Genomic DNA, 19,854 nt, shown 5'->3' with positions numbered 1-19,854 from the left:
TCCATCGTCGCCTTTTTTCTCTCCCGGGAAGTGAAAACAGAGCCAGTTTACATTTGCAGTGTCACTGTTTTAACAGTAGGAGGCGCAATAATTACAAGTTTTTTTCTATTTTACATATTATTTTTTTATAATTAGTATAATGTAGGATCACGTGTAAAACATTAACAGAAAATGAAACAAAAAGTTGTATTATTTACAGTAAGGGTGATAATGTAAGATAAAAATATATAATATCCTTAAAATATATGATCTCACAAAAGTTTTATTATCAGAATCAGAATCTATATGTTAAACTAAATAATAATAATAATAATAATTTTTTATCATTTATTTATTACAGTTTTATCTTAAAAATGTGTTTATAAAAATGTGTTAAAAACAAAAAGGAAATATTAATTAATATATTATAAAACTCAATATTTCAACACAGATATTTGAGGGTTTTTGTTTATTCTTGACTATTATACATAACAAGTAGTTTCTAAAACAACAAACTCTGACAAACCAAGGCTGATGTTTTCTTTGTCAACTGTGGAAAGTCCTCGTTTGACATTTTTCTGGGAAATAATAAGGTGAGACAAAATGTTATGTAAGTCAGTGCAAGAGCGCCTGATGTGTAGAGGACACCGCCGGAAGGGAGCTTCTGCTCGAGTTGCCATGGTAACCGGGAAACGGATCCGAGACCTCCTATTAAGTTTCCCGGGAATCCGGCGCCGACTGTTACATAACATCGGCGTTTCTCCTGAGCAGACGCTCGCGGGGTCTTTTCCTTCGGGCGAAGTTTCATGACTTATTCATCGCTGGATTCATGATGTTAATGCGAGACACCTGCGAGCAAACACCTGCGAGTTCAGACAATATTACTTCCATTTGACAACATTATTGAGTCAAAACTTGTTTAAATAGGATTTTTTCGTCATATAAAATACCACAATATTTCTTTATTCGTCAAGTTTCTGTCAGTACGTTTTGAAGTGATATGGATACATTTTTACTAGCAATATATATATATATATATATATATATGTATATATATATATATATATACACAGTACTGCAAAAATGCTGTAAGAAGCTGCAAGAATTATTTCAAAATATAAATAATAATTGTTTATTTTTTATCAATTTACAAAATGTAAAGTGAGCGAACAAAATTCTAAATCAAATCAATATTTGTTGTTACTACGATTTGCCTTCCAACCAGCATCAATTCTTAAAGGTGCATTTGGACAAAGTCAGGGGTTTTGTAGGCTTTAATTCAGATGTATGATCAACCAATGATACCAAACAGGTGCTAATGATCATCAATTTCACAAGTAGGTAGAAACACAGTCTTTAGGTGAAAAATATACATCTGTGTAGGAGCTTAAAACTGGGTGAGGAACAGCTAAACTCTGCTACAGAGCTGAGGTTGTGGAACAGTTTCATGGCAAGACTGAGCTCAGCAACAAGACACAAGGTAGTTCTACTGCATCAGCAAAGGTTTCTCCCAGTCAAAGATTTCAAAGCAGACTTGGGTTCTACTTCATATTGGTGCTCCGCCCTCTAAGCGCTTCGCTATTGGTTTGCCTCGGGGTAAACCAATAGCGAAGCGGTTAGAGGGCGGAGCAACAATTCGTAGAACCTGAGATTATGATAGATAACTCAGGGGTTTTCAAGATGTTCAAGCTCTTTTGAAGAAGCACAAAGAAATGTTAAGGATCGTAGACGCAGTGGTCGCCCAAAGAAACTTAGTGCAGCAGATGAAAGACACATCAAGTTATTTCCCTTTGAAATCTGAAGATGTCCAGTCCGTGTCATCACCTCAGGACTGGAAGAAACCAGTGGGACCGAGGTTCACCACCTACTGTCCGGAGAAGTCTGGCCAGAAGTGACTTCATGGAAGAGACAAAAAAAAGAATAGATCTAAAGAGAATTTCTATTGTTGTCGGAACATGATCTGGAGCTTGTAATCCATGCGTTTGTTTCTTCTCTTCTGGACTATTGTAACAGTTTGTTTTCATGTCTTAACAAGAAGGATCTGTCTCGACTGCAGTTGATACAAAACTCTGCAGCGAGAATTCTAACCCGCTCTAGTAGAAGAACTCACATTTCTCCGATCCTTAAAACTCTTCACTTGCTTCCAGTTTCTTTCAGGATCAACTTTAAAATTCTGGTTCTTACTTTCAGATCTATTCATGGTCAGACTCTTCCTTACATCACTGATCTGATCCAGCCTTACACCCCAGCTCGGGCTCTGAGGTCTGTGGATCAGAATCTACTTATGGTTCCATGCACACGACTCAGGACCAGAGGAGAGAAATCTTTTCAGGCTGTTGCTCCTAAGCTTTGGAACGATCTTCCTCTCTCTTTGCGTTTGATGGAGTCTACTGACTCCTTTAAGAAACATCTTAAGACGTTTCTATTTTTTCAGGCTTTTCCTTGATTTTCTGGAACTCCTGTGTTGTTCTCAGTATTATCTTGATCTTTAAAGTGTATATACTTTTTTGAGTATTGTTTTGTTTGTTTAAGCGCTTTGTGACCCTGGTCTGGAAAAGCGCTATATAAATAAATATTACTTACTTACTTACTTACTAATGAAACAATATTCATGATCTGGACAAAAGGTGGAAAGAGTTCTTGAGCCGTGATGTTATGATCTGGTTCTGATACATCTTTATTATCCATTAAAACTACGTTTTTCAAATTGTATTTTACTAAAATCAGTTGTTTATTTTTAACTAAACCTGAAGGGTGAAGAATAAAAAATGAGATTACATCATTAAAATGTTGATTTAAAAAGTATATATTTTTGTGTGATCATTGGTTTCTTTTTGCGCAGATTTATATTTTAATTAGTAAAACTGAACTTGTGTCCCGTAAAAATAAAAATGTGATCAAATATATACATTTTTTAAAGTGTCTTATTCTTACTTGTATATAAATATTTAAATAAATATATTTTTAATTCATTATTTATATTCCAATTTAATGGTGAGGTAACTTGTTTTATTTGAATGTACTGTATTTATTTTATTAATCTCTTTTCATTCAATTCATATTATTTAATTTTTATATTCTAAAACTCCTCAGCAAAAAATTCCAAGTATTGTTATCTGATTCTGATTCACTTTGTTATAATTTACTTAAAATATCTACAGTATTCATTTATCAAATCTTCTTTTATGAAGAAAAAATACATATTATCTGGAAGAAAATGCAACGAAAAAATGTTTCAAAAAAAGTGAGCGAAAACCAACTTCATTTCAAGGCCTGATCCGATAGGCCGATGAAAAGTCAGGTGACTCAATGTAATCTCGATATGCTGAGCTCACACTTCCTCCCTCGCACCTTTTTTTTTTCTTCGCCGTCCTCACGTCGCCGTCTGAGAGCTGAGCGCAGCAAAGATAACACGTTCCGTCATTAGTGAGTTGCGATAAGTATTCAGACGTTCAGCAGCTTCTCTTTATCGTCTCCCTTTAATCTCCTCGCCACTAAATACTCCGCCGGTGCCAAACTATGGAGGTGAAATTGGGTGTTAGAGGAGAGAAAATTGTCATTCTACATATGCCGGGACAGACGATGGTGTTGTCGTGTCGAGGGGATTTAGTGCTGAACTCTGTGAGATTATCTGTTTCTGTGTTAGAAATAAAGTGTCAAAAGTATTTTATTTTAAATTAAGAATCAGTTGGAATCATTTATTTTCTACAGTTTATTCCCATTTTTTTTTTGCAAGACTTCAACATTTGAAACATGTGAATGAGTCAGGAAAGTTTAACATGATTTGCCCTGGTTTCTTCCAGTTCTGAACTTTGTTGTTGTCACTTAATAGTCAATAACTTACCATGGAGTAGAAAGATGTGACCGAAAACAGTTGAGAGAGATATCGGACTAACATGAGAATGTACGTTCTGTATTTGGTCTCCTTGTACAAGTAAAATGAATGTGACGCTAAACCAAATATGATCTCTTTTTTTTTTGTTTAAGTTTCAACTCTAAGTGGGATTCCTTACCTGACAAATATTGCATTCATTTTGCAAGCGAACATGACTGTGAGATTTAATGTTTACTCTGATTGCAGGATGACTATCGGTCAGAAGTACTTTTAGTTAGTGATGGTGACCTTATTATTCCCAGTGGGTCCAGCCATGGTATATAACTTTACTGGACTTTTGTCTTCATGAACCACAATTATGACAGGAACTGGAGGGAATCACATTTTTGTAAGATAAGGAAACTTAAGATAGGAAAGGATATTTCTTTATTCTTTATTTAAGTTGTCATAAGCAACTATTCACAGTAGAAACAGAAATATAACAGACATTTATTACATATTTGGACACACAAGTGGACATAAACATTTTTTTTTGAGACAGAGAGAGGATGGAGCCTATCCCAGCTACTTAGGGGAATAGGCAGGGGACACCCAGGACAAGTCGTCCACCCTGTTGCTGGGCACACGCAGACACACAACCATCCATACACTCATAACTAAGTAAATCGGAGTGAATTGCAACACAGACAACAGGTTACCTCAAGCTAGAAGCGAACCAGCAACCCTTCATGCTTATAGGTGTATACGATAAATACTACGACACTGTGCTCCCCGATAAGAAATGTGTGTTTTATTTTATTGTATAACTTTTTTTTGGGGGGGAGGAGTATTTGATGGAAATCTTTTTTTCTCTCCAATTATGGGATTGTATAAAAAACGACGATATATACCAGATTTATTTGCATTATAAATATTTCTTTCTAAATATTTTTCCACTGTTGTAGTATTTCTCTCTAAGAAATTGTCGTTCCTTTTTTTTTTTTTTACTTTTTACATTTTTTCATTCCTTTTTCTCGTCTTTTTATGATTTTAATATTGTCTATTTATTTTTTTAATTGTTATTTTTACAATTAAAAAACACAAACCTTCACCGATGGTTCTTCTGGACACTCTGGATTCCTCCCAAAGCCTAAGAAGACACAGATTGTACTTAAAATTATATTATTTATTATTTAAGGCACACGGCGAGCTGTGGGTGTCCAAGAAGTAGCCTGGTCTAGCCTACAGCCACCGAATACAAATATTGAAGTCTTCCTTTCCAAGATAAAGTAAGTCTCTCATCATGACCATGTTTTGAACGTATTACTTTATAAAGTTCTTCCCCATCTAAAATCTTGGCGAACAAGAGGTTACGAGAGCAGAGTCCATTATGACATAACAATGGGCTTCACTTCTCCTCCAGCAAGCTGTAATCGCATTCCGCTTTGTTTATACAACGAGTCCCTTGGACGTTGGTACTTCTGGGAATGATGATACGCGATGACAAACCTCTATGCCTGACCAATCACAGCAGAGTGGGCGTGGTTATGCTGAACAAGATTTCCAGAAGGGTTTTCAGTGGGCGGGGCTTAAGACGTTCGTTAAGACCCACTTAAATCAACACATTAGTTTGAAGCCAAACGTGAGCGACAAATGATTCTGATTCATTTTGACAGGTTCAGTTCGTCTAAATAGCAACAAATCTTAAGTTTCAACTCCTCGGGGATGTTATCATCGTACGCATGAATCATAGCGCGCCCGTCACTCGGACTGACAAGCGAGCGGAATATCTGCCAAAGCAATAAGCTGCAGCTTTACTTCCTCCGAGACGCGAAAGGCAAATACCACGAGGCTTGCAGAAGCTGAGCGTTTGCTTCCTTCCTCAAAATCTAATAGCAGAGGCCGCCGCTGATGCGCCCCGGGGCTCGAGGACGCAAGCCCTGCTTAGTTCTAAGAAAAACACTCTTCGGAGAAGAAGGGAAAGAGACGGTCAAGGTTCGAGGAAGATTTTTTTTCTGGTGGATCGGTTCATTAAACCGTCACGAGGAATTCTAAGTTATTTGAAAGACCTTTAGAAAGAAAATGAGTTTTTTATATATATATATATATATATATATGTATATATATGTCAATAAAGGTGACGACCCATAGTTACAAAACGTCTTCCAACTAAGATACTTTCAAATTGCATTTTAATTTTTGGAATTGATGGATATTACTGAGCTTGAGTGTTTTTTCACGTTTACTACAGCAAACGTACAACATATAATTGCTTGTGTTAAAGGTAAGTAAGTAAGTAAGTAAGTAATTTTTATTTGTATACCGCTTTTCCAGACCAGGGTCACAAAGCGCTTAAACAATCAAAACAATAATCAATAAAATATATACTTTAAAGATCAAGATAAAACTGATAACACAACAGGAGTTCCAGAAAATCAATGAAAAGCCTGAACAAATAAAAAGGTCTTAAGATGTTTCTTAAAGGATTCAGTAGATCCATCAAGCGCAAAGAGAGAGGAAGATCGTTAGTGCAACTAATGTGTTGATTTAAGTGTCTTAAATAGATGTACAAAATTCTCTATTCATTGATATATTTACTTTAATATTTACATACATTTATGAAGTAAAACATTCAAAACATGGTCATGATGAGGGACCTACTGCATCTTGGAGAGCAAGACTTCAACATTTGAAACATGTGAATGAGTCAGGAAAGTTTAACATTATTTTCCCTGGTTTCTTCCAGTTCCGAACTTTGTTGTTGTCACTTAATAGTCAATAACTTACCATGGAGTAGAAAGATGTGACCGAAAACAGTTGAGAGAGATATCGGACTAACATGAGAATGTACGTTCTGTATTTGGTCTCCTTGTACAAGTAAAATGAATGTGACACTAAACCAAATCTGATCTTCTGTTTTTTGTTTAAGTTTCAACTCTTAAGTGGGATTCCTTACCTGACAAATATTGCATTCATTTTGCGAGCAAACATGACGTTTACTCTGATTGCAGGATGACAATCGGTCAGAAGTCCTTTTAGTTAGTGATGTTGACCTCATTATGTTATTCCCAGTGGGTCCAGCCATGGTATATAACTTTACTGGACTTTTGTCTTCATGAACCACAATTATGACAGGAACTGGAGGGAATCTTATTTTTGTAAGATAAGGAAACTTAAGATTGGAAAGGATATTTCTTTATTCCTTATTTAAGTTGTCATAGCAACCATTCACAGTAGAAACAGAAATATAAAAAACATTATTGCATATTTGAATACACAAGTGGACATAAACAATAGAAATATAAATTTAAAATAACAAAAATACATATTAAGGGCGCACGGTGGCGCAGTGGTTAGCTCGATCACCTCATCACAGTCGACTTGTGAACTTCTGTGTGAAGTTTGTATGTTCTCCCCGTGTTGTTTGGGTTTACTCCGGACACTCCAGGTTTCCTCCCACAGCCTCAAAAACATACAGAGGTTGATTAGATGGGCAGACAGACTTTATCAATCCTTCAGGAGATCTCCTTTGGGAATTTGGGTTTCCAGTACACAGCAGACGATACTTTCATTAAACCAAGAACAAAGTGCAAATAAAGAACAAAGGACAAGTTTTATTAAAGTGCAAATATAATTGTCCGTAGGTGTTTAGGAGTCTGAATGGTTGTGTGTCCATGTGTGTGTCCTGCGACAGACTGGCATCCTTTCCAGGGTGTCCCCCGCCTCATGCCCAATGAAACTGGGATCCAACCCCCATAAGGGATTAAGCTGTAAAGAAATGAATAAATAAACAGTAATAAAGTGGAACACAGTACAGAAGTATAATGTAATGTAGTAGTAATAACACTTATTAAAATGTTGTATTGTTTATACTAAATAAATAAAGAGTAGCTGAATCTCTTCGTCCTGCACAATAAAATAAGATTTTAGCAAACGAATTGTGCTAAGCTATCTCGCGGGCCGCTTAACATGACAGGGCGTGGCAGATTTAGGCCCAGAGTTCGACACATGTCCACAACCATATTTAGTCTTTGCGTCATTCTGTAAAATTCGAAGAGCCTTAAACAACTTCCCTTTTTCACCCACTTGAGTCAGAAACTCATTTTTTCTTTAATTTTGTTTTCAACTTTAAGGTCCAAACGGTCGGACGAGCCGGAGCTGTCAAAGCTCGTCAGCGCCGATATCATTAAAATGCTAATGCAGGCAGAGAACATCGACTCGTCCTCCTTCACACGGGATGAAGGAGAATCGGCTTCTTTTTCTTTTTTTTCCCTCCGACCGGTTTTCCTTTGGCGCCCGCGTCAGGCGAGGAGTGTTTATCCGAACGCTTGATCATTCAACCAAAGGTGTTCGGTGTGGCGTGGGCGAGATACATCGAGGGTGAAATCCTGATCTGATGCTCGTTCATGTTGTTGCATCATAACAACTAGATGTCGAGTCCCAGAACCTTGGGTTCAACACAGCCTGGATGGTTGGTTTTGTTTTCGAAATAAAGCTGCCCACGGGCCAAAATCGAACATCCCGCCCTGAGGAATACTAGGTTACCAGCGTGAGCCCTTGAGCAAGGTCTTTAAGATTGTCTGTTTGAAGAGTCGTAGTTTGGGATAAAAGACTTAAATCATGCTGATGAATTCACTTTCCTCGGCTTACAACACAATTGATGAATTCAGAAACAGGGCAGAAGTCGGGGAACAACAGCGAAGTGGAATCTCACAGTTCTTGAATAATTCCCAAAGTTTTCTGAAAGGAATTTTAACTTCAGTGCTTGTCTGGAATAGTCGATAGCTTTCACTTATTCAAAAGTTCAAAATAATTTAATCACAGCAAATAATTGTGGTTCAAGTTTGTAACATTTTTAATTCATCCACAGTTTTATGGTCGTTTTTTAAATCTGGAAAATTATGTATATTTTGGCAGAAATATGAGATTTCATCTGGTTTTGGAAGGTTTACATGAGTCTGGATTCACTACTATGTCCTTTCAATGCCGCTTGTACATTCAGAACATGCGGGAAAAAAAAGAAGAATTCAATCTTTTATGCTACAGCGGTGATGTTGTTTTTTTTCTGGTGAAGCTCTTTGACAGGTTCACAGCTCTGGAAATGAGTCATTGAAAGTGTATTTGTCGTATGTGGAATGAGCAGAAGTATACAATGTCTTAGTAATCCTTGACTGTGGCCTCCTGGAGAGATTATTTTGTTTGCTAAAGACCACACAATGTTTCTCTGTAGCTTAAAATTGTTTTTCAAGAACCCAGAGAGATTGCTGTGAAGTTAGAGACCAAGTGACTCACACACTGACTTAACGGTTACACAATTATTTATATGCGTACAAAACTACATTTGAAAAGGAGAACCAAGGACATGGACCGGCGTAAATAAGTACAAAAAAAAAACAAAGGTGCTTGGAAACATATACAAAGCGAAGTAAAAAAAAAAAGAATGAACACGAAACACGAAGGAGGAACAAACAAGATAGAGATCAACTTTGCCAATTTAGGAATTTGGACGATCTGACACCACGGATTGGAACCAGGAAGCCTAAGTAGCTGCATTGGGCTTAATTACTGATTATTTCAAGTAGTTTTAACATACAATATTCATAATGAGTTACATTAAGAAACAAGTGTCTCATTTTCTACCCAGAGTTGTGATAATTTTCAGAGTAATCTGTTCCTTTTTAGAGCTATAGGCAAAAAATGTTTGTTCATTTGATTCAAATGACGCGCTTAAAAAATCCATATACCTCGATACTGCTCGTCTGTCACGTCCTTTTATTGAAGCTTTGACGAGTAGAATTGTTCCGAAATAAATAAATGAGTCTGTATTTTAAGCTTGTTTGTAGCAGATGTTTAAATAATAGCAAGTTATATTAACCGGTATTACTTTGGGTACATTTCGCCAGGGCTTCACGTATTTTTTTAAGTGCGTAATTTTTGGACGAAAATAAGGACATACATTTTTGCCTATAACTTTAAAAAGAAACGCTTTAATCTCAAATAAATTCCAACCTTAAATCGACAGGAGGGTGAGTAGAAAATAAAGTTTGATTTTGGTGTGAACTAACCCTTTAATTGTAAAATTAATATTTTGAGGGCAACAAGATTCTAATAGTCCCTTAAAAGAAGTGTCATCCACCACCTTGCTACTTCCTTTAACCCCTCTACGTCCTCCTGGTCGATGTGAGCAATTGGCACACTTGCTAAAAAGGCGTCTAATGTGATTGAAGGTGTTTGGCATACGTGTTAAACAAAGAGCCCGGGAGGTTCTTCACCTTCCTACCCTTGTTCTCACCACAGCTGCCAGAGGATAAAACTCAGTCCAACTTTTTGGAAAATGTTGAATCTTTGGAATATTTGTGGGAGATTCAGAGCACAGTGTTGGCAGTTTACTCACCAAGAGATACCCTAAGGAGCGTCACGAAGTCAGGCAGTGATATAATTTTTCTCTCCGAAAATCAAAACAGCTTTGTAGAACGGTCAGAGCGAGGAGAGTGATTAATTAAAATCCTCCTAAGGTCACATGATCCAGCCCTGCTTTTAAGCAACACTTGGACTGACATTAGATGTATAATGGAATATATCCTCCTGAGGGATTTTGGCTTATCTGTGTACTTCTCTCTCTGCATGCCCAGAGTAGCCTTCATTTGCTCTCCAACACACTGCCAAGCAGACATCTTCATACAAGAGGGGTAAACAGTGGGTATTTGTTTTAATCTCGGCAGACAGAGGACGACAGTGCCAGGACTGCGAGGCTCAGATGATGTACTGGGCGTCTATATCTTCATTGTTGTATCAAGGATTAAAAAAGAGATGTGAACTTTTTTAATCACTCATCTATTGTCAGCGGTGACAATAAGGACAAATTCATTATCTACTGTCTGGTATTGATGAGCGGATGAAGCTTCATGAGGGAATCCTATTTTTTTAGGGGTTCAGTAGTTGGCAACCTTATTTTAGGAGTTTTGTTTATAGAATAGCTGCTTACAGCAATCAATTTTGAGTGAAGAGCGCCATCTAATGGGCTGTGAAAATAAGTTTAACGAAGCTTCATGAAGCTTACCACAAGTAAGGTGTAAGACTTTTTCCCTTGCACGGGTCAAACGCTTCTTATTTACTAGACGATGGTACCAAACACCTATAGAATTTATTATATTTCAAACAGTAGACTTTGTCCTTTTGACCAACCTGGTCTGCTTTTATGAGACAACGTTAACGGAAAGATATGGCACAAGGGAGAGGAATGAACCTTCATAATAAGGGACATAATTGATTCCTGCCAATAGGTAGCCAGAAGCAGGGTTGAGTTAGTTTTTGTTTTAAATACTCTAATTAGTTATCGATGTTCACCAGTAATTGTATGTTACCATTTTGCCTCAAGCTTATCTGCAAACTTAAGGGCCAGGGCATTTGTGAGTTGATAAGATTTTTAGTTTTCTAGTTACATTCCTTCTGTTAATGATGTCTCAGGAGGCTATCCCGGATATTTGGGGGGTGCCCTGAACAAGCCCATCCCAGATTTCAAAAAGAGACGTATTCACCTACAAAATATTTATACTTATCCATTCGTTTCTGTAGGTTTTTTGGTCTGTAAGAGGAGTGTCTGGATCAAATGCACATACAACATACAAACACCACACAAGTTTAGTCCAAACCTGGATGATTCCATATTAGTATCATAACAGCAGTGGTCCATACATTTAGATGTAAAGTCACATTTAGCAATCGAGGCTGTCGTACTTCAGGTTCTCTCCTGTGCAATATCCTTCATACTTAACGTTGATTAAGAGGAAGGACGCTGTAATGGCGCTGGGAGGAGACGGCGAATGACTAAGTTGAATTCATTCGAATAGAGTGTAAGGAAGGCTGCCCTGGCGACAAATCACAGGGATTTTGGTTATAATCTGAGGCGACATGGGTCACGGAAAAAGACGGAGGCAATGTACGTCTGGTAATCGCCTCCCAGGAATTTCTATCCTCTCCTTGGCTTTTGATGGATGATATCAGCGCCCCAGAATGATAGGCTATTATTTCACTTTGCATTGGATAAATGGCGATGCAGGATTTTACCTGACACCTGCCTCTCTGTTTGATTTTTCTTCCCCTCTGGAAATAAGACTTTCTCAGAATTTACTCAGTATACGATTTCTTCTGTCCACTTGTCACTCTTGTTTCAGGCACTTTAGAGCTAACACTGTATATCTGTGTGTGTTGCAGACCAGCAGTATTCATGGTTGACCACCCAGCCGTTCGATGAAGTCAGCAACTTGTCTTCAACCAGGAACATGAAGGGTCTCTCTGGCCGCCCTGCCCACCTACAGCTGACCTCCCCCACCTCAGCACACACATGCGGCCTGGTGGAATGCGACCATTTGTTGGACCACCACCAACATTATGGGGACTCCCGACCCCCTTCCTATCTCCTTAGCCCGACTGAGAGCTGCCCTCTTGATGGCCATCGACGCTGCTCCCCCCGCAGCTCTATCCACTCTGAATGCATGGTGGTTCCGGTGTCCATGTCGGCCACCGACCACTCAATGTCAAGTAGCACTTTCCCACGCATGCACTATGGAAGCGCTTCTAGGGACGGTGGCATCAACAGCTCAGGGGGCAGGGAGTCCAGAGATGATGCCAGTTCAATGTCCCACGGCGGCAGTGGCAAAATGAACCGAATCCCAGCAACCCTTCTGGACCAATTTGAAAAGCAGATGCCTCTGCATCGAGACGGATTCCATACGTTACAGTACCAGCGCACCTCCACGACAACCACAACGACAGAGCAGCGGAACGAGAGCCCTGGAAGAATACGCCACTTAGTCCACTCGGTACAAAAGCTATTCACAAAGTCCCATTCTCTAGAAGGTTCCTCCAAAATGAACGGGACTAAAAGCGATTCGCACAGGGACTCTTCGCACCACCATCACCACCACCACAAACACAGCAAACGCAGCAAGAGCAAAGAGCGTAAGAGCGACGGGAGCGGAAAGCATCGCTCGGGAGGTTGGTGGAGCTCAGATGATAACCTGGATAGCGACAGTACATACCGGACACCAAGCGTCATGTCTCGGCATCCTGTGGATCACTTAAGCCACTGCTACCCTGACTCGGTCCACAGCCACCTGGCCGGGGACTTGTCGATGAAGGGATCCAAGAGCCACAATGATATGAAATGCTCAGCCTGCGAGAGTGTCAGCATGGCCCCTGAGGGGAAGTTTATGAAGAGAAGCTCCTGGTCCACGCTAACAGTTAGCCAAGCCAAGGAGGCCTACAGGAAGTCATCGCTTAATCTGGAAAAGCCCATGACACCGACCGACCTCAAGGCCAACATCAGGCCCTGTCATTATTTACAGGTATGTTTGCTACATAGATGAAAGTTATCGGTTATATATTGAAGTGGAATGTGTATTAATTGTTTTGAGGTGAAGTGAGAGTAGCAAAACAAAAAAGTCAGACTTCATTTTCAAGATGTTGAAAGTTCAACCTACTATTCTGTGGCAGGTCAGGACAAATAAGGTCACTTGCAGTCGTGATTTTATCAGCACGGACATTGACGGACAATAACGCTGAGGATATTTGTCCCTACAAGTCAGTTTGAAAGACGTCATCCGACATCTATAGAACAGGCGATATTTTTCAGCAGATTCCCAGAGCAGCACACAACAAGGGTAAGTTGCTCATCTCAGCTGGATCTGTGATTGATCTGAAAGACGCAGTTGTTTTGTTGCTGCCTTGGGCATTGCAATGTGAACCTGTCCTATTGCTCAGCATGTGTCTGGCAGCGAAAAGGCCTAACGCAGCAGGACGAATCAATTAACTCCACAAATGAGTAAATCAACACACCGGGGGGAGCCGAGGAGGGGTTTGAAGTGTGAGAATAAGACTGGTGATCGATGTTGATTTCTACCCGCTTTTTTTTTTCCGATTCGATTTCATATAGGTTTTGAAGAAAGGCTTGCAAAAGGCCGTGATTAGCTTCGCGGGTGAGCCAAAGGGATCAATTGAGGCCGAGTCAGCTCTATTCACTCTAAGACATAGAGACTGCTTAAGTATTCCAAATTGCTCATTTAAGGCCCTGGTGAAATAGAACCAGTTACAACACTGCTCGATATTTAACAAAGCAATATCTAATTGGTTTATGTAAGTGTTGCCTGTGGCGCACAATTACACTAGTACCTCAGTTTATAGTTGGACCACCTCGTAGCTAATCTCAGCCGACTATTTTAAACAGTCAATCCAGATCCCCCCTAGTAGAAGTTTGTTAAACTCCCTGAACTATGTCGCACTCTCCCGCCTTTCTCCTACTTGGTCATTCGGCTCAGGGAGCACCATCCCGCCGCACCATAAATACTTCTAAAAATATCCCTATCGTTCCACTGCAGGAGCTATTTTTAGCCCCGTGTTATCAATTCAATCCATGTTGGGTGACACATCTTTCCTCTCCCGGGGAGAATGGATGCCCTCTCACGACGCAGGGAGATGAAGACAAAAGTTTTCGAGGCGTCATAGCGAAGCGTGTCGGCCTTTAGGAATTAATGTTTTTGCAATTCCACACACTGTCTTTATCTCCATGGCAACGGCGGAGCCAAGAAATGTTGCGGAGCTGAGTAGCTGCTTTACTGTTGCGCAGTAATGGCATCAAGGCAACACTATGTCTGGATTTTAATTATCATTTTTGTTTTGATGCTAGGTAGCGGTTATCTTTGGAAATAGTAGAGTTGAAGCACTGGCTTTCTTACCGATTAGCTTTTTTGACACGGTGTGTTGCCGCAGGCTTATAGTAGAGACATTTATAGGTGGAAAAGGTAGCAATTGGTATCACAAGTGGGATTGTGATCTGAACTTAACACTTAAAGGGCACCTAATGTGCCGATTTAGATTGTTCTAGCACCTCTATTATTCTCATCAGTATGTTTCTTTTTGCACAAAACTCTCATTTTATAATATTATTATTATTATTTACATTATTATTATTATCATATTTACATTAAAAAAAAAAGTTTAAGCCCCGCCCACTTAAAATGTGCTGTTTTGGCTGAGAAAAAAACTTGTCCAAGCAACCACGCCCACTCTGCTCTGATGGGTCACAAAAACACAAGTTGCATTCAAGGACTCTGGTAAATTTCAAATTCACCCTTAAAACTCCCGTTTTGTACAATAAAAAGGGATAAGGTTTTGCTGCTTAATGTACAAATTACAAAAACACCTAAAGGAAGAAGTAACTCTCACCATGTTTTCATAAATATTTATTTTGTTTCAGGATTAACATGTAGGTACTTAACTGAGTTCTAGGGGAGGACACCTCCACCAGAGTGACGTCAGAATGTTTCATTTAAACCTTAATCTCGTTTGCCGTGATTTAAGACAGGAGAGAACTTTATTAAGTAATATCTTCAAAACAGAGAAACTTCATGATGAGTGACCTACTGCATTTTGAAGAGGACAACTTCAACACTTACAACATGTAAGTCAGGAGAGTTCGGTTTTAACATCAGGTGCCCTTTAAAGACATGAAAGAAATCTTGAAATTGAAGGCTATGTTGCACGCACACACTGTAACAACCTGGACATTCGCTTGTCTTCCATCTGCTCACGTGTGGACGCATGTACGTGAGGAGAGGACTTTATTACACACCAGATGGTCTAATGGTCACCTTGTCCGTGTCCTTGATGATTGCGAGGCGCGAACGATGGAAGGCGACCTCACGCGGAGCAGAGCTAATACGCATGTTAAACCGTCGTCGTGAACTTCGAAAGGTGTTTCTCCGAGCCCGTTTGTTTGGGTGATCGATTACCTGGACATTGGGAGAGACAGAGACTGATTGATATTGGCCCCTCTTCTCTCGGAAAGAGCAAACGTCGGGGTATCAGAGCTGACTCGAGCCATCACTCTCTGTCTCCGAGCTAAGTTGTTGGGCAAATAAGCGCCAATCGGCCTTTTTCCACACACACAAAGTCGCACACGCTTTCCTTCCCTTTGTGTGGGCGAAGCTTGATATGAATTCAAGGCGGCACCCGTGGCAGGATATCAGCCAAAAAAAAAAGTCCTGAGTGAATTCTTTCAGGTGGATTCTTGTTTTTTCTACAAGGCATAAGACGTCATCACAATGCGGAGAACAGTTCGAGGTCAACGTCTTCTTTTTTGTATCATTCAGAATTGACGGGGCTTGAAGAAAAGAGGAGCTTTTAGCGGAGATTGTGATCCAAAATGGAGAGTTGAGGAGTTTAAATGGGGTTGAACTAAATCAGAGACCCCTTTCATCTAATAACACACTTTCTATTAGGTTTTATTATGAGCCAAACGTCACCCAATGGGACTCCCCGGGTCATCATCAGATTCACTGATCTAAAATAATTATAAAGCACGTCAGATGTAAGAAAACTCTCTTTTTTCTACTTCTCAAAAAGCAGGAAGTTGATTTATTATAGAATTATGGAATTTTCCCCAATTTATATCGACATTCATTACTTTTTTTTAGTCAGATATCCCTAAAGACAAGTTAAACTTGTAATGTTGGTTTTACACTAACAAGAGAATAAATCCCAGAATCAATTTGCTTTTTTTTTTTTAATGTACCTGCTGAGTTGATAATTTCCCTACAGTCCAAAGCAGCTCCTGTTGATATATAACCAACAAAATACATTTTAAAACTACACACAATCATGGTATTTCTTGCTATGTTTTATGCATTTATTTTACTTTCTTTAATAGTTTTTAATCAACAAAATTGTTCTTCATTGCAGCAACCTGTTACTTGAGGCAATGAAGAACAGTTTTGTTGATTGGAAACTATAAAAGTAAAATAAATGGCAGAAAAATGGCAACAAATACCTGTGACAAATTGTTGGAATCACAAAAATAAGCACAGTTATTTATATATTGACATTTTCTTCATGTTACTGTATCTATATATAACATCACTTTTTCATTTTTTTTAAGCCACAATCTTATCTGCAAAACTAAGTTGGGCTTTTCTTTATTATATTTATGTCATCATTTATATATCAATAAAGTAAATAAATATTAATATTTTTTTATTTACAATCGATATACAAATATTCAAACCGTGTACATTTTTGTGTTGCAATTAAACTTACGGCCACTAGATGTCCCTGAAGGAACAATGAAATCCAGTGAGATCCCAGTGAGGACTGAGGATGAGAGGATACAGTCGACTGCAGCAGGAAAGTGTTGTTTGGATATATTTTTGATTTAGTTTTCAATCAAAAGATCACAACATGTCACCAAAATTCAGTGTACTCATAAAATCGTTCAGAAAAAAGTCTATCGAAATATATTGTGAGCTTGAATATATCGTATGGTTTTGTTAGACAAGTGTATAGCTACAGCCTTGTACTACGGCCAGTACAGTGAAACTTATGTTTGCTCTTATTCATTTGTAAATGTGATCTTCTTTTATCTTTCACCCAGGAATCTTTTGAAATCAACCAAATTTACGACCAGACATTTTAATTTCATGTTACAATAACTCAAAATATTCATTAGCTTTTGATTTTAAGGTTATACGTCGACACTAGAAGTTGTGTTGCTCTCCAGTGTCTGATGAGGAAGAGGCCTGAGGAAGGACAGTGCTCCGGTTAGCGACTCATTGCGGGCTCCCCGGGTAGGATGGAGACCAGGTCCAACCCCATCACATACAAAACTGCGAAACAAAGGAGGATTAGTCTTTGATGGTTCTGCTGATAGGGCATTGCTGAGGGATTTAATGATCCAATTAACTGCCATGTTGGTCTTGCCAAAGGTAGCGCTTGAGAGACAGAAGAGGCTGCTGATTAAAAATACGAAGAGAAGGTTCAAAGATGGAGAAACAAAGCAGCTGCTGTGAGTAAAGCCGAAATGATTCACTGAACCACCCGCAGTGGAGCTCCCAGATCGCAGTCATTAGCCTCCAAACGAAAAAACTCGCTAAATTGAAGACGGAGATCAAATGGTTTCATGGAAGTCGCGTTTTTCACTTGGAATTCAAGTCAGCGGATGATTGAGTAATTAAGGGGGGGTCATTGTCTTGCTCAAGGACGGAGTGATACATCGTGTACCCCGTGACCTTCTGATTGATAACCGACGACGGCCATTTTGAAACAGCATCTGTTGGGACCTCACTTAGTTCGCTAATTTGTCAAAACGCCCTTTAAAGTACACTTCTTCCTCCATTTAAAATCTGGCCAAATTGTTACTCCTTAGATTTGAGGTTTAGCAACCACTTTGCCACTATAAACTAACCATGTGGAGCAAAAAAAACATGAGAGTTAATATTCATTTAGTTAAGATGAATTTTCGATTATATGCATTTTAGCTAAAGCCCTTTGGAGCTACATGTGACAAAACTGAAACTCTGGTTAATGCGCCTGATCATAAGGTTCCAGGGTTGAGTCAGTACTTGGGTGACATCGGCCAGACGGTCAAACTGAGCCTGAGAAACCTGGGTGTTGTATTTGACAAAGACATTCCGCTAGAAAAATCTTATGTAATATTGTGTCACAACACAATCTTGAGCTTGTAATCCATACATTCGTGTCTTCTTGTTTAGACTATTGTAACAGTTTATTTTTGTGTCTAAACAAGGAGGAGCTGTCTCGCCTGCAGCGAGAATTCTTCCACTCTAGTAGAAGAACTCACATTTCCTCGATACTTAAAACTCTGCATTGGCTTCCAGTTTCTTTCAGGATCAATTTTAAAATACTGGTTCTTACTTTCTTACTTCCTACTTTCTTACTTTCAGAGCTATTCGTGGTCCGGCTCCTCCTTACATCAGTGATCCTAAGCTTTGGAATGATCTTCCTCTCCCTCTGTGTTTGATGATCTACTGACTCCTTCAAGAAACATCTTAAGACATACTTATTAGTGCAGGCTTTTCCCTGATTTTCTGGGACACGTTTGTTTTTCTCTGTGTTATCTTGATCTTTTTAGTATATATTTTTGAGTATTTTTTATTTTAATGATTGATTAAGCGCTTTGTGACCCTGGGCTAGAAAAGCGCTCTGTAAATATATAAATTACTTATGTTGTCTTGGCCTTTTAGAGTTTTTAAACCTGTATGTATTTTTAACTATGTATTGCTTTTGATGGTTCAAGCGCTTTGTGACCCTGAAAAGGCACTTTACATATAACGGTTACTTACTTTCTTAATAAGCTTAAAAAATGATCTCATTTTCTTTCCTTCAGTCATGTCTAAGGGTATTAAAAAAAAAAGATAAATGCGTGAAATATGACTTCAAATATAACTTTTCACACTTGAGCTGTGAAGATTCACGCTGCTCCCACAAACCTCCCATGGGCAACTCTCCTTCTGGATATAAATGGCCCAGTAACAGATTTAATTTAGGCAGATTTGTCTCCTTTTTTTATTTATTTACCTCCTAAAATTGTAAACGATAATGGCTAGCATGCTTTAGATGTATTAACAAACTGATCAAAACGATTCCTTTAGATTATAGTGTGAAACCTACGTATAGATTTAGATAGATGTTGCTATTGTGACTAATGAATATTTAACAAAATTCACTAATTTTCTACTCTCCCTCATAGAAACATCCAAATACCTACATACTGCTCATCTGTAACACTTAGTCCACATTAGGGTGAGTAGAAAATGAGTAAAGGAGATTTTAAATTTGGGGCGAACTAACCCTTTAAAGAGAGAGTTGTCGGTGGTGAAGGAGGTCAACTTCAACTTCCTGACACTAAACGGATACGATAAGAGGAGATTCCGCCTCTGAGAAGCAAAAGGAGAATTAATGTCACATTATTTTCAGACTTATCTACGTCGTCATTTCAGAAATAGAAGTAATACAGCTGAAAAATGTCCTCCCCGGTCTGACCCGGGGCTACCGCCGCCCCCGTCCTGGAAACACTGGAAACACACTCTTGATGAGTCTGTCGAATCTTCTCCTCCTATCTCAAAGGGAGAGGCCGGCCTTTTTAAGCAGTAAGTTATTACAGGTAGATTTGTACTTGTCTGGAGTGTGCCATCAACTGGTGTTACATGAGTATTGCAATCCTTTTTTTTCCATGGTTAGGTTAAAAAAAAACCAAAACTTTCTAACAA

The 19,854-nt window shown here is 38.9% G+C and overlaps 1 protein-coding gene across 1 annotated transcript in view; it reads left to right on the top strand.

The window, feature by feature from the left end:
* Nucleotides 1–19,854, top strand: part of dlgap2a (discs, large (Drosophila) homolog-associated protein 2a) — a 191,494-nt gene that overhangs the window by 120,194 nt on the left and 51,446 nt on the right. The window contains exon 5 of the mRNA XM_087780459.1: nt 12,008–13,140. Coding sequence (XP_087636585.1) covers nt 12,008–13,140 — 1,133 coding nt within the window. The remainder of the gene's footprint in view (nt 1–12,007; nt 13,141–19,854) is intronic.

This window comes from Callionymus lyra, chromosome 18, assembly GCF_982586985.1.
Source record: "Callionymus lyra chromosome 18, fCalLyr1.hap1.1, whole genome shotgun sequence".
Lineage (NCBI taxonomy): Eukaryota > Metazoa > Chordata > Actinopteri > Syngnathiformes > Callionymidae > Callionymus > Callionymus lyra.
Note: the sequence above shows the minus strand (reverse complement) of the source record. Positions and strands in the feature narration are given on the sequence as shown.